This window comes from Quercus suber, unplaced genomic scaffold (assembly GCF_002906115.3).
Source record: "Quercus suber isolate HL8 unplaced genomic scaffold, Cork oak 2.0 scaffold_449, whole genome shotgun sequence".
Lineage (NCBI taxonomy): Eukaryota > Viridiplantae > Streptophyta > Magnoliopsida > Fagales > Fagaceae > Quercus > Quercus suber.
This window is the reverse complement of record NW_027069900.1, coordinates 62,540-78,706: the sequence shown is the minus strand read 5'-3', so window position 1 is coordinate 78,706 and position 16,167 is coordinate 62,540. Positions and strand designations below refer to the sequence as shown.

Here is a 16,167-nt window from a genome sequence, read left to right as displayed (position 1 = left end):
TGAACTGGTTGGACAACCAGAGGAACGTTCTGTTGGAATGGGTGTACTACTGGTGGAAGGTCGTCTAGAGCTAAAAAATTGGGTCAAGATATGTCGATCCTAGCTATCCGTAGGTCACCCGCTCTTATGGCGTGGCCGCCCTCTTGGAATATCTCTAAAATGGGCTGAAAATCCAAAATCAGATAAACGACCCGCAACTGCCTGTCTTACTTATAAAGATCTCGGATCTTAGCAAGTAATTGAGGACTTCGACTTAGTTAAGCTAAGCTTAGGAGCTACTTGCCTCCCATCTGTTAACACAAACGAAGAACAAAACATAGTTTAAAAGTTAAAATCCATCATTAAGAAAGAGCAAGACAAAAAGGAGTAAAACATGGTCAGAGTTAAAGAGTCTAAATCTATTGTTAGGAATTTTGTCATGTGGCACATTGTAAGAGTAATTTCTCATTTAGTTTTACACCTCAACTTCTTTACATATTTGGATTATAATAAAATTCTATTAATAGGATATCACTATTTTCACTAAGTGTTTAACTTACCATTATCATACTTCAATAACATAAATATTACATTATAAATTTTAGATTATATTTCCATAAGCCACCTAAACATTGACATTTTTCTCAAAAAAATAAATAAATAAATAAACATTTACATGAAATTACAAATTTTTTATGCTAAATCCAAGCCAATGTAGAAACAAAAATTATGATTAAAAATTTCAGCAAAAAAATAAATGATTAAACAAACAATCAACTTATTACACTACTTTTTTTTTTTTTTTGAGAAGATATTACACCACATAATAACTAATTTCTAATTTATGTAACTTTTTCTCTATAGTTTAAATTCTACATCCCCTTAATTTTGTGTTACATCATTAATTTAACAAAAATCTCTTTATGTTATTGCAACATTACTTCATGTTATTACTTTAAAATATTTTGGATATTCTATACAAGTTTTTCACATAAAATTATCCGCGCGTCGCGTGGCACCATGGCTAGTTTTAATAAATATAAGAAAAAATGTATTACTGAAAATATAAACTTCAGTATTTTTATTCTTACTTCTAGTTGTATTATTATGTCGTTAGTGTTACAGTATTTGTAGTCTTTTTTTTTTTTTTTTGAGAAATCCAACCAAACCACTCTCATTAAATCAACATATGCAATCTATCGTGAGTAACAAGGAATGTTCTCAAACCAAACAACAGGCGAAAACTTAACTTTAGAGTTTTTGGCTAACTAATCAGCAACTCTATTACAATCTCTATGGACATGAGAGAAAAAATAAAACTGAAGCTCCAAGGCAGCAGCACGTGAGTCGTCCACCAGGTGGCCAAACCGAGACAAACTGGTGCTCTCCGAATTCAGACTCTTAATCAAGGTTTCAGAGTGTCCTTCAAAGACAACCTCCTGCAATCCTAGCTCTCTCGCAAAAATAATAGCTCTTCATTAGCAAATCTTCGCAAAAATGGTAAAATACCTCTTTCACCCAAAAGTTTTAGCAAAATGCCCATATTCTGAAACTATTTAGAAAAATACCTCTTTTTTGAAACTCGAGTTTCAATGAAAAACTTGATTTTGCGAAAATTGAGTTACTTGAAAAAAAAATATATGAAACTCGAGTTCCATGTTGTTTTTTTTAAGTTTAATTGCCTATAACTCAATTTTCTAAAAATCTAGTTTTTCATTAAAACTCAATTTTTAGACAATCGAGTTTAAAACATGGGCATTTTCTTAAATAATTTCAGAATATGGACATTTTGCTACATGTTTTGCACAAAAGGGGTATATTCCCATTTTGGCCAAATCTTCATTAGCACATTGTTGACCTGCAAGTGTAAGACATCATATAAAGTATTTTCTTTTGCTATTCAATTTAAGTAATTTTTGTAAGCACGTTGTTTTATTTTTTTTTAATATATTCTAAGATTTCATTATGTCATCTAATATCATCTAGAATTTATTTCGCAAAAACAAAAACAAAAAAAAAAAATTTATTTTCCATAAAGTGTATTGAATTCTTTGCACAAAATAGTAGAATAAAAATTAGCTATGTTCTAAGATTTCACTATGTCATCTAATATCATCTAGAATTTATTTCCCAAAAACAAAAAAGAATTTATTTTTCATAAAGTGTATTGAATGCTTTGCACAAAATAGTAGAATAAAAATTAGCTATGTTCTAAGATTTCATTATGTCATCATCTAGAATTTATTTCCCAAAAACAAAAAAGAATCTATTTTCCATAAAGTGTTTTGAATGCTTTGCACATAATAGGTGAATAAAAATTAGCTAATAAAAAATGAAGAATGGGAAGGTTAAAAAAAGGGGAAATTTTGAGTTTTGTATGATTATTTTTTAGTAGCTAACCGACCTTTGTTATTTGATGGCATCGTTTGTGTATTGGTAGTGTCTTTATGCATATGAGCTAAAGTCTATTTACAATTATGAAAAGTAAAAATTAAAAAAATTAAAAATTAAAAAAAAATGTTAAAATGTACTTGCAAAGAAAAAAAACTAAGTTTATTACCTTCATTTGTATTTCACAACAAATTTATTATGAAATAAATGTGTGCAATATTAATCAATGAGTTTGTAGTTGTTTTTTTTTTTTTAGAGAGTTTCAACCTATGGCGTCCGCTCCTGATAAGCGCTCTTTATCATCAAACTAAAACACTAGTCAATTTTTAGTGTAGGCGGGGATTGAACCTCATATCTCTTATTCAACCATCAGAGACTTTATCAGTTGAGCTAACTGAAACCCACTAATGAGTTTGTAGTTGAAAGTAAAAATTAGGCGAAACTAAAATATTGGTCCCTCAAGTTTACAATGTGTGCACAATTGGTCCCTCAAGTTTGAAGCAAGCACAATTACTCCCTCAAGTTTTAAAACTGAGTTGTATTAGTCCTTTTACTAACTGCCGTTAATGGTGTTACTTATGTGGCTAACAGAACAATGACTTGATGTGGCATTTTTTTATTAAAAAAATTACAAAATAAATTTACACAAACAATATTTACAACCCGGTACCAAATTAAAAAAATATGTTTTATCAATTGTACAAAGCAATAACATGCCACCGGTGGAGATCCAAGCCCTAGCCACCGCCGGCTCCTTATTTCTTCAAGTTTGATAGGCTTGGTGTTCATGTGCAAACAATTATGGTCTCTCCTTGGATCAAGAAAGAGACTGTTAAGGAAGAAGAAGATAATATAAATGATGATGATAATAATTGGCCAAGGAAAGATCTTAGAATAGTGGCCAAAGAAAAGGAAAGGAATGAAAATGTGAAAGCTTCACGAGTTCTCCACTGTCCTCCTCCTTAATGTCTCATATGATATCATATCTCCTTCCTTCCTTCCTTCCTTCTTTGTTTAATTATTTATTTATCACTATACATACATACAATTGATCTCTTATCTTGATTCTTTTGAGTTACAGAAACAAAAGAAGGGGCCAAGTCCAATGCAACACAATATAAAAGTTAGAAGCATGGCAGCAAGCTTGTTGTGATCTCGAATACTAGTACTACATAATAATAGTCTCACTCCTAGAGTAGAAAATCAATTATACCTGAGATCATTCCTATCCCAAGCAAAAAGAAACCCATGACGTGGTAAGTTTTGTGTGGTTGCTCTAACTGAAAGTTCTAAAGAGTCAAGCAACAAGAAGACTGAAGAAGAAGAAGAAAGTAAAATCCCTTCATGGGCTAGGCCAAATTCGAATGAGCCTCCTCCTAGGGCTCAAAACGAAAGTGCATCCCACCGATGGCAGGTCAGTTTTTTGTACAATCAGTAGAAAATTTTTTTTTTTTTTTTATTTGGTACCAGGTTGTAAATATTGTTTGTGTAAATTTATTTTGTAATTTTTTAATAAAAAAATGCCACATCATTAAAATAAAATGCTAAGTCATTGTTCTGTTAGCCACGTATGTAACTCCATTAACGACAGTTAATAAAAAGACTAATACAACTTAATTTTAAAACTTGAGGGACTAATTGTACTCGGTTCAAACTTGAGGAACCAATTGCGTATACAGGATAAACTTGAGGGACCATATATATGTTGTTTATATGATCTTTGGCACGGATATTTGATTCTTGAATAGTGTTTTCCTGCCTTTTGGTAGCTGAATTTGTAGGTCTTTCTCATCATTCATTCATAATGGTCTTTGTCTTAATCTTGCTTTTCTTGTTATCTCAACATTGTTCAATCATTTAACCCAAAATGAATAAATTTATGCATGGCAACTACTCAAAAACAAAACTAGAGATCGATTTCTTGATTTTTAATATGATTAGTTCAACCTTGGAAAACCTACATTTTTGTGGCGGTATATGCAAGGCAAGTTCAACATATTTTATGAACTAAGATGACAATTTAATTTGAGGGCTTTAATAAAGAGTAGTTAGTTTTTTCCCAATATCTCAATGTTGACATTTGTTGAACCTTTTCTACAAAGCCATCAATATGATTTTTTTTTTTTAACAACTTTAGCCTTGATTGAATTAGTTGATTTGTACTACTATAATCATGCACCAAAATCATGAAATATTAACTATGATATTGGCATGTTATATGCATTTCATGCAAAATATGATGATGTTGCTATGAAGATTTTTCATATGCATAAAGCATTTTAAATATAATATAATTTTTTTGAAAAAATTGTAAATTATAAATGCTATTATTTCTATTGAATACCTCAATTCAACTTCAAAGGTTTTTTTTTTTTTTAATCTTGCGCAAATTCACGGTCCACAAAAATAGAGCCTAGTCTAGGTGTAACTCAACACATTTGGGGTCAAACACATATGTAAAATGACAATACTAGAGCTGTAAAAAAAATTAAAAATTAAAAAAAATTAAAAAATAAAAAATAAAAAATAGTTTTGACCATATCTCGCACCGCCAATTGCAGTGAAGGTGCAAAAACCACACGACATCGCAACTACAAGTGCCGTGAGGTTTGCGTTTCTATTTTCAAAAAACCACGCCGCACTTATTAGTATATAAGTTATATTTTTTTATTTAATATAATAAATATATATATATATAACATATATTAAATATATAACTAACATATATTTAACCGACATTTAATATATCATCTTAGTATATATAAAAAGGGACCAAATCACATTGCACCTCACGGTGACCAATCTAATATGGGTAGGTGAGTTGAGGGTTTTGGGTAAACCGCATATTTTAATATAAACTTAAAACCTCACTCCCAAAGCTAAAATTAAACCAAAGCCATAAGAGGTGGAAAGATGACCTATGATGGAGGAACCAAGGAACACATCAACCATAGCCTGCCCTCTTGCCATTGTGTTTTTAAACATACATCCCAAGCTTTCAGTACATGTCAGATTGTCAGTAACGGATGCTGATGGTCATGCAGAGAAAGAACTGAGTTCAAAGATCACGAAGAGAAAAGTTTAATCAAACTATTCTACCCCATTGCTACTGAAGCACTGGAATTTCGCACATGAATCTGTACCCCTCAGGTCCATAAACTAAAAGAAAGGATAAAAACTGAAACTCTGGATGGGATTGACAATAATGCATTTGTCTTGTTTCTTTTTCCATTGATCAATGATTCCATTTTAATACCTCACTTTTTTAAAGTACAACTATAATTTAGCACATTTTTAACAAAAAACAAAAAGCTAAGTAAACTAATGATACAGAACGCACACTAATTGGTTAGAGTTTTCTAAGGACGCAATACGCATGGGCCAATAAAAAGAATTTTAAATTGTAGATTGAGGTGGACCTATGTGTGAAATAATAGACTAATTTAGGAATTTGTTGTGAATTTTTGGTATGGCTTTAGTGGTGTATACAAGATTCAATTTAGATATTTTATTTGACCATTAAAAAACTTAAGTTATTTGAAACCCTCTCTCTCTCTCTCTCTCTCTCTCTCTCTCTTTCTCTCTCTTTGATTTTATTGATGATATTTTAATAGACACTATAGTATTACGTTTTCTTTTTCTTTTCTTTTTTTTTTATCTCTAAGTTTTGTCTTAATCTAATAATAAAGAGTTATTATTAAGAGTGGACGTCATGAGTTGAAACTCTCTCCAAAAAAAAATAGCTTAATAATTGGTCTTAATTGTCTTTCTACTCTTAGCTTTCTAGCATTTTACACTTAATTATAATTGTAATTTTTTATGTATAAAATGTGTCTATTATATATATCAAAAAAAAAAAATCTCCATTGTACTGATTAGAAAATAGAAAAGTATATGTACCCTTTGTCATGTTGATCTATAAAATAGCCACTTAAACTCATATGTTAAGTTGTTTCTAGTATTGTAGATGTTATCTTTTCTGATCAATATGATTATCTTCCTTTGTGATGATTGAAGATGGTTATATAAATGTAAGGAGGCCTACTCGAATAAATATTCAAAACCCAACGGCCCATAACTCAAAAGGTCTGGACTCTCGCGAGGCCGCAACTCAAACCAGCCCATTACCAAATCTGTTTTGGATCACCAGGAGACACAGCCGAAAGAACCCAACCCGCCAGAACAACAGGCTAGCAATATCAATAAATTGGGCTCGGTTCAAACATAAATTTATTTGGATACAGGAAATAGGAAAATTGATTTTTCTTTTTCTTTTTTATATATAGGAAATAGGAAGCCAATTTGAATTGGACTGGGCCATAGTCAAATAAGAAGGGGCCAAGTGAAAATTTAGAAGGGGATATTTTTATCTTTAATTAGACAGGGCCAAATCGAATTGATTTTTTTAGCTTATTACAATTTGGCCCAGTTCAATTCAATTTTTCCATTTTACAATTTGGGCCAGTCCAAATGAATCTCTCAATACAATTTAGCATGTTACCAAAACCTTAATGAATCTTATTATTTGCATTTTAATTTCAGTAGGATCAGTGGGCAAACTGATTGAGTGGTTCTCCTGCAACTTGTCTTTAAAAAAATTTCAAGAATACGATAATACTGGACCTCCTGCAATCTCTTTTGCAGCCAGCATACATTCACAAATGTAACAAGCAGACTAATTTATAAACCATATGAGCATTTAAGGACACAACTGGATAGCTCTTTATCTGGAGATGGTTTCCACAAGTTAGACCATTGGTTGTACAAAAATTAAGAAGACACAGGGTGCAACACTTTTTAAGCAAAGTATTTTCTAATCCCTATTGCATTTGTCATTGGGAAGCCATCACAAAGCAAAAGTCAAAGCACATCATGGTAGCAAAATTTAAAATTTTGTACCCCATTGAAATATGCTCCATTTTTACAACAATGGTTAATACAATTAGCAGAGCATGCGAACATGCCACGTCAAGAATTCAGAGAGGGAGGCTAATAAGATATTAAATTCCCAGAAAAACTCAAGCCTAGACAAATTGGATTCAACACCAAACTATATAGATGAGAGATCTTCATATATGGTCTTGATACCTGGCCTTCACGTGCTCCCCATCCATGAACTTGCTCAAGTACCTGTCACGTCAGGCAGCTTCTTTTCATCTCTGTGTGAGTGGCGGTAGGTTAGGAGGCACTGTTCAGAGGTCTTCTCCACATAAATGCGGCCAGAAAAGCTGTTGCAATGCATTGAATACGGTGGCAGCAGCCTTTCCCTCAGATATTTCCTCATCCTTATCGTTCCTGAATATGTTTTGAGCTTATCTTGATCAGGTGGAGTCCTCGGACAGTCAATCAGGCTTTTCCCCTACTCAATTAGTCTCCGATATCATATCAGAGTAAAACATTTTCCTCCGACAAGAGATATCCTCCTCGGACTGGAGATATCCTCCTCGGACAGCGATGATCCTCTATCAAGAGGATTCCACTCCACCCTGGGCCTTGCATTCTCCGCATCCTTCTCTTCGGATGTGAAACAGTCCTCTCGTGGGTATTCGGCCCATTAACTTGGGCCTGATCCTCTTATCCCCCACATGTACCCTTTGTCATGTTGATCTATAAAATAGCCACTTAAACTCATATGTTAAGATGTTTCTAGTATTGTAGATGTTATCTTTTCTGATCAATATGATTATCTTCCTTTGTGATGATTGAAGATGGGTGTATAAATGTAAGGAGGCCTACTCGAATAAATATTCAAAACCCAACGGCCCATAACTCAAAAGGTCTGGACTCTCGCGAGGCCGCAACTCAAACCAGCCCATTACCAAATCTGTTTTGGATCACCAGGAGACACAGCCAAAAGAACCCAACCCGCCAGAACAACAGGCTAGCAATAGCAATAAATTGGGTTCAAACATAAATTTATTTGGATACAGGAAATAGGAAAATTGATTTTTCTTTTTCTTTTTTATATATAGGAAATAGGAAGCCAATTTGAATTGGACTGGGCCATAGTCAAATAAGAAGGGGCCAGGTGAAAATTTAGAAGGGGATATTTTTATCTTTAATTAGACAGGGCCAAATTGAATTGATTTTTTAGCTTATTACAATTTGGCCCAGTTCAATTCAATTTTGCCATTTTACAATTTGGGCCAGTCCAAATTAATCTCTCAATATAATTTAGCATGTTACCAAAACCTTAATGAATCTTATTATTTGCATTTTAATTTCTGTAGGATCAGTGGGCAAACTGATTGAGTGGTTCTCCTGCAACTTGTCTTTAAAAAAATTTCAAGAATACGATAATACTGGACCTCCTGCAATCTCTTTTGCAGCCAGCATACATTCACAAATGTAACAAGCAGACTAATTTATAAACCATATGAGCATTTAAGGACACAACTGGATAGCTCTTTATCTGGAGATGGTTTCCACAAGTTAGACCATTGGTTGTACAAAAATTAAGAAGACACAGGGTGCAACACCTTTTAAGCAAAGTATTTTCTAATCCCTATTGCATTTGTCATTGGGAAGCCATCACAAAGCAAAAGTCAAAGCACATCATGGTAGCAAAATTTAAAATTTTGTACCCCATTGAAATATGCTCCATTTTTACAACAATGGTTAATACAATTAGCAGAGCATGCGAACATGCCACGTCAAGAATTCAGAGAGGGAGGCTAATAAGATATTAAATTCCCAGAAAAACTCAAGCCTAGACAAATTGGATTCAACACCAAACTATATAGATGAGAGATCTTCATATATGGTCTTGATACCTGGCCTCTCAGAAACTGATCGTATACATCGTAAAGCTATTCCAAGGACCTCCTTCATTCCCTTCTCAATTGCTGGATTCCCCATATCCAGCATCACTGCAGGATCAAAACACTCTGAGCCACGACCTTCTGCTGCCCTCAACCGCACCCAATCTGTCAAATCAACAGCCCCCTCTAAACCAGAGATTACATCACCAGCACACCTTCCTGTTAGAAGTTCTAAAAGTATCACTCCAAAGGCATAAACATCAGACTTGAAGGAAGGCAGTGGCTTCTTGGAAGCAGCCAACTCTGGCGCACGGTAACCTAAAACCCCAGCATCAAGAATCTGTTCAATGGTGCCAGCCGGGGTCATGAGGCGGTGGAGGCAATAATCAGCAACACGTGCATTTAGATCAGGCCCATCCAACAGTATATTTGTTGCTTTCAAGTTACCATGTGGTACAGCACGATCAAAATGGAGATAGTTCAGGCCACGTGCAACATCAACTGCTATTTTGAGCCTTTGGGCCCAGGTTAACGGCGGACCTTTTCTTCCTGGCCGGTCTGAAAATAGGGATGCATCAGAAATTTAAAAAACTAAGTAGTGACGTATAGAAAGAAACATATACAGATACATATAAAATAAATCAATGTCATATTAAAAGGGACAAATGCAAAAGGCCTTCTTTCATCTGAGTAACAACAAAACTTTGCAAAAGCTTCTTGTAAGGAGATTCCTGCATGAAACTGCCAAATAATAAGGTTTGTATTGATTGAAATCTTAACATCTAGCCAACAAGCAATAATCTTGGCTAAAACATATAAGGTAATGTGTAATGAGGTGACAAACAATACTGGTTCATGGCAAATAAACACTAGGTCAATTTTTTGCCAACTCCTTAACTGTCCTTACTCCTTAAGGGGCGTGATAAATTTACACTTGTACCAAAAGCTTAAGCTATTAGGGAAAATTTCTATTTAATAATTTAACCATTATATTAACAGTCCCCTTTAAGTGTGGGCCCAAACTCCACTCAATATGTAGAGAACCACATGGAATTACTAAGTTTTAAATGGGATGTAGAGTGGAGACAAGGGTTTGAACCCAGGACCACCTACTTTGATATTATAGTAAATTACCACCTATCCTAAACGTTTAAGCTGTTAGAAAAATGAATTTAATCATTTAAACATTATTCTAACAATGACCAATAAATAATCAATAACATTAGAACGCCAAAATGATAATTCGGTCAGGCTATGATGAAAAATGCTAAAGTGAATGGATAATTTATTTAAAGATTTTGGTAAGTGGTTATACAAGAATTTAATAAGCGACTTCCTGATTCACAAGGAAAGTTGATTTTTCATGTATGTAGCACTGCTTATACTATTTGGTTCTACTAAGAATGTCTGGAGTGGAAGGAAACATCAATTAGTAAGAAAAATCAGTGAATGTAATTTATATGAAACAATGACGGTATGAGGATCTAGTTGCTCAAGTATTAATGCTACCAATTATTGTGTCACACTGCTATTTGGCACATCATGAATAAATTTAGCACGAAGGATGCCGAATTCATGCTACTTTGCCAGTCAATTAAGAACACATTACACATCTCACTTAAAATAAGCAATATTATTGTGCTTCTACAGATTGCGTCAACATGAAAAGTTTCTTATCACTCCATCAAAAAGAACTAAGATAATATGCACAAGACCAATAATAATTTGCCTATTGAGGCGTTTTGGTGTAGGTTCACTGACACCAACTATCTTTGACACAGAAAAAATTGACCATGTGTCCAACCAACGCAGATATCACCAGATATTTCAGCTTCTAACAAAAAAGTTTAAGATAGAAAGAATGCAAAAAACAGCACTCTCCAAACATGATCTCTCCCATAGCTTAACCTTGAGTTCATAAGCTAGATAAATTGTGTAATTGTTTCATCTTTATTTCCTTCGCCAGATCATGAAGCCAAATGCAAAGGAAATTTCAATTAGGATTCACCTTTATTTCCTTCACCGGATCATAAAGCCAAATGCAAAGGAAATTTCTATTAGGACTCACATAGGGTCCCCTATGAGCTGATCTAGTGAGTACCAAAAGCTATGCTTAGATGTATATATTTAAAGCAGGATATGGGCTTTTGTGAGCATCTTTGTTGTACCATTTGTTAAGATCACTTCACCTGTTACAGGTGTCAATGTCCATAACACAACTACATAAGACAACTTATCAAAACAAGGGTAAGGACAAAATGTTACCATATAGAAAGCTTGCAAGACTTCCAGGTGCAATGTAATCTGAAAGAATGAGCTTCTCATGCTGTGTAGGCCCCCAATAGTACCCTCTTAAACCCACCACATTTGGATGCCTGATGTTTGTAAACTTTTTAGCCTCCTTAGCAAACTCTTTCCTCTGTTTTGCTACCCCTTCTCTCAACCACTTAACTGTCAAGAACATCCCATTTTCCAGTGTTGCCCTATAAGAAGTCCCATGGCTGCTTCTCCCCAATACTTCAGCTGGTGCGCGAGACAGCTCCTCAGGTGTTAACGTGATGGTATCATCAAGAAAATGCAACTCACCAACTAATCGATCTGGTGATCTCACATCCAGTCTTGCAAAGTGCTCACCAGTGAGTGAATCCCCAGACTCAGGTGACCAAGAGAAATGGCTAGTTTTTGATGGGAAAAAGCCAGCTACAGCTGCCGTTTTTTCTTCGGAACTGACTATCTCAGATGAGGATCCTTTCTTGGAAGCCACAAGATCCTCAGCTGACACTACCAAAGGACCGCCACTATCTGTTCCACTAATGCCTGAGGGGTTTGATGGAGCTCGCCTGCTGACTGATTTTTTCATAGCACGTTCTGGTGGGGGCCTCCTTGATAGACGGATGTAATGTACAAAGATAGCAAGCAGTATAAGAATGAAAACACCAGCCACGCATGAAACAATAATTATGACTTTGACAATAGTGTTCATTGGCTTCTTCTTGTGGTTTTCAGCTGGAGAATTGTTTGCCCCAGAAGAACCACCACCAGGCAAACTTAACCTAGAATTTCCAGGGTAGAAAGAAGAACTAGGGAACTTTCTCAGGTTTTCAGGGACAACCCCTGAAAGATCATTAGATGAAGCATTAAAGCTGTCAAGGGTATCAGGCAAGTTGTTTGGTAAAGGACCTGTAAAGTGGTTCTGTGATATATCCAATGAGCTTAATGAGCTCATGCCTGCCATGGAAGTTGGCAGAGAACCAGAAAAGTTATTTCCAGCAATATTGAGAAGTTGAAGTCCGGTCAATGACCCAAATTGATCGGGAAAATAGCCACTAAATTGGTTATGAGAAAGATCTAGAATTTGTAGATTGTGTTCACCAGAGGAAGGAGAAGAAAACTTAATATCACCAGTCAATATATTGTTTTCAAGATGAAGCTCTTGCAAAGTGGGCATTGTTAACAGATCAGCTAGAAGCTTTCCATTTAGCTGGTTGGAGCTGAGATCAAGAACTCTAAGCTTTGGATACTGTGTGATAACTGTTGGCAGCATGCTACTAAGAGAATTATGGTAAAGGTTGAGATAATTTAAACGCAAAAATTGTGGGGTTACTTCAGGGACAGGCCCAGACAAATGATTCTGACTGAGATCAAGGAATTCAAGGTTACCCCATTTTACCATCCTCGTTAAATTTCCCCCGAATTTGTTCTTTGATAGATCAAGTACTGCACAGCTTCCAGTCAGCAAAGGAAGCTCGCCTGTGAGTCCATTCGAAGAGAGATTAAGAGTGTGAAGAGTTGTTGACGTGATCACACTTATTGGCCCTGAAAGATGAACATGAATGTGAGACACAATGATTTACATTACGTAGTAGTAGTGCAGGCAATGGAACGGTTCAACATAATATATTAATTGTGAATTTCAGTACTGCCAGAATAAACAAAGTAACTATTTAAGTACCTGACAGATTGTTGGCACTCAAATCCAGTTCAGTAAGTACTAAAGAATCTCCTTTCAGTAGGCCATTAGGAACAAACCCAGAGAATCCGTTGTTGCTGAGCTTGAGGACTTGGAGGTCATAAACAAAATTAAATTCAGGCAGTTCTCCAGACAGCTGGTTGTAGCTTAGATCCAACACCTTCAAGTTTTCAAAGAGCTGTAGCTCACCTCCACTCACCAATGATCCAGTGAGCTGGTTGTGGCTAAGATTCAAATGCTTAATAGTCTCAGAAATACCCGGTAAAAACTTCTGCTGCTGCGAACTAGAACTACCTAGCATGTTCCCACTGAAGTCGACATAAATGGCAGTTGATAGAAGCAAAAATTGAGCATCCAGATAACCATCAAACATATTTCCGTGCAAGTCAAGCACCTCCAGACCAGAAATCAGCTCAAAACCTTTTGGGATTCTCTTTGTAAAGCCATTAAAAGATAGATTCAGTGATACCAAGCGAGTGAACTTTGTCAATGATGTTGGCAGCGACCCGGATAAGGAATTGTGGCTCAAGTCCAATGTCTGGATTGAGGCAAGCCCAGATATGGAATCCGGAATTGAGCCAGAGAAGTTGTTCCCAGCCAATGAGAGGTTTCTTAAGCTCGCTAACTCACCAATCCCCGGCGGCAAAGATGAAGAAAACAGATTATTAGATACATCCAGAAACTCAAGGCTTTTCAAGTCAGCTATATTCTCAGGAATCTTGCCTGACATGGAATTGTTTGACATGGAGAGTTTCAAGAGTTTAGTGAGGTTGGAAAATACACTCAAGTCCACATCGGCAGACAGACCTAAGTTATCAAGAACAACCCCAGCAACATTTCCACCATTGCAAACAATTCCATTCCAAGAAGAAGGGCAGCCATTAAAGTCAATAGACTCCTCATTCCATGAACTGAGGACATAACCAGTGGGATCATGCTTGATACTTTTCTTGAATTCAAGCAGCGCCAAAATGTCTTGTGAAGGAAGCTGCCCCATGGCAGAGAGGAAAAATAAAGATGCCACTAAAAGAGTAATGACCTTCATGCTAATCCTTTCAATGTGAAGAACACAGAGAAAAGCTTTTCTCAGCTTCTAATCCACAAACCCAAACAGGCACAACTGATTTCCACACCACTTACTGTAAAAAACAATAACAGAACCCAGGAAACAACTCAACGATCCTTCACTACCATGAGAAATCAGCCTAATCTGGTGAAGAGAAATGGGGTTTTTGAGCTCTCAAACCCACGAATTCAAAGGAGAACACAAAGTTGGCTGAATATTTTACAATAAAACAAAAGGTATGCAACAACCATTCTTCAAAAGCATGAAAGATTACCACTTTGGAAAGCCCAAAAAAGAGAACTTCAGAACAATCAAAGCATCCAAAGTCCCCAAATATATTCACCAGCACAGTACTTCACCTAACAAACAACCAAACGCTTGGAAGCCAGAACATCACAAGGCTGGTCCTCCTTCCAATGAAAGTCATAAACACAATAATGCTTAGCAAAGAACAAATTTTTAACCACTCAAAGCGTAGCTAAAGCATTAAATGACTGAAATGTACCATACAAAGTGAGTCACTTTCAGAGATCTAACCAGAGCAAAAATGGAGCATTTTTCTTACCAATGTTCCACCTTGATTCACAATGTAGGCTCAGCAGAAACTACCCCTCCCAAAGATTCAATCTTTTTAGCAACAAGGTCACTTCCTTGCAAAGTTCAGACTTCAGAGCTTTGAACAATCTGATACCATCAAGTCCCACATGGATTACAGCTGCAAAAACAAACCCATGAAGAAACAAGAAATGGGTCTCTTACCACATGGACAAAGAGACTGCATTAAAGAGAAGGGACCCAGAAAATTTTTTGGCCTTGAAAGCTTAATAAAAGGTACAAAACAGCACTAAAACAGTACAAAACCCTCATGTTTTCTTTAATGAAAAAAACATCAAAACCTTAAAAAAAAAAAAAAAAAATGTCCCCTTTTCACTAGTTTCATTTTAGGAGGCATATGAAAATAAAAATATTGGCTAATGACAAATGAGGGCCCCAAATATCAAACCCTTAACTTGTTTGTTTGCATTGGATGCTTAATAGGAAAGAAAAACCCTAGTTTTTGTTCATTCTTTTGAGGGGTTTAGTGTCAGATAGTGACAAAGTAAGCGGGAAAATCTTTAGGATTTTTCATTTTTTTAGTGTAACTTTTTGTCTAAGTGGAGAACTTACCCGCCAAACAAAAAATATATATATATATACAAGAGAGAGAGAATCTCTCGCTTTCCTAGTGGACATCAAAGGATTTATCAAATACAGTTTAAGATTTGCACTTTTTTATTTTTCTTAAAAAAAACAAAACACACACAGCAAACAAAGTCTGTTGAGCTTAGAGAGAGCGTGGGGGAGTGTGTTTGGTCAGTGCCACGTAGGACTGATTCCCACATAACAGATGCCCCTTTGACTAGGTTCTCATTTTTTCTTTGCTCATTTTTTCTTTGGTTTGGTTTGGTTTGGTTCTCTTCTCAAGTTCCAATATGTGACATAGACATATATTTGACACACGGTGGTGGAGTTGGTGAAAAAATTATTATGATAGGGGTGTGGCCCTTGTGTGGACTGGGGCCCAGTGGACCCTTCCAGAAGCACCACTATGATGATGACACGTGGACAATGATGGTCTCACCTTTGCCTTCAAAAACAAATGACACTACTCTTATGTCATAATTTTGGTCACAACCTTATACGTGCCAAACATGAATAGTTGAGAAAAATGATACATATATGTTAGTGAAATAGTTCATTAATCATAATTACATGTATTAAATTTCTATATACCAAATGTGTTTGTTTTTTTTTTTTAAGATATATATACCAAATGTGAATAGTTTAAAAAAAGAGTAATGTATATATGTTAAAGGGAGTTTATACATACCAAATGTGAAAAGTTGAGAAGGGTAATGCATATATGTTAGAGAGATAATTCACCAATCACAATTGCTGTTTTATTGAAATTTATAAATGTCAAATGTGAATAGTTGAGAAAAGCTATGCATACAAGTGAG

General features: G+C 35.3%; 1 protein-coding gene across 3 annotated transcripts; it reads right to left on the bottom strand.

Moving 5' to 3' along the window:
* Window positions 1-8,931: 8,931 nt before the first annotated feature.
* Window positions 8,932-15,293, bottom strand: LOC112006085 (LRR receptor-like serine/threonine-protein kinase GHR1). Of its 3 annotated transcripts, none has more exons than XM_065762244.1 (4): window positions 14,442-15,293; window positions 13,084-14,311; window positions 11,397-12,947; window positions 8,932-9,689 (listed from the first exon to the last, which is right to left on the bottom strand). In XM_065762244.1, exons 2-4 carry the CDS (start codon window positions 14,144-14,146, stop codon window positions 9,106-9,108), a joined length of 3,198 nt encoding a protein of 1,065 aa, XP_065618316.1. In that variant the 5' UTR covers window positions 14,147-14,311; window positions 14,442-15,293; the 3' UTR covers window positions 8,932-9,105. The 3 variants fall into 3 exon arrangements, with proteins under 3 accessions (XP_065618316.1, XP_023894151.2, XP_065618315.1); XM_024038383.2 differs by having other exon boundaries at window positions 13,084-14,577; window positions 14,733-15,293; XM_065762243.1 differs by having other exon boundaries at window positions 13,084-15,293.
* Between the last annotated feature and the right edge of the window lie 874 nt (window positions 15,294-16,167).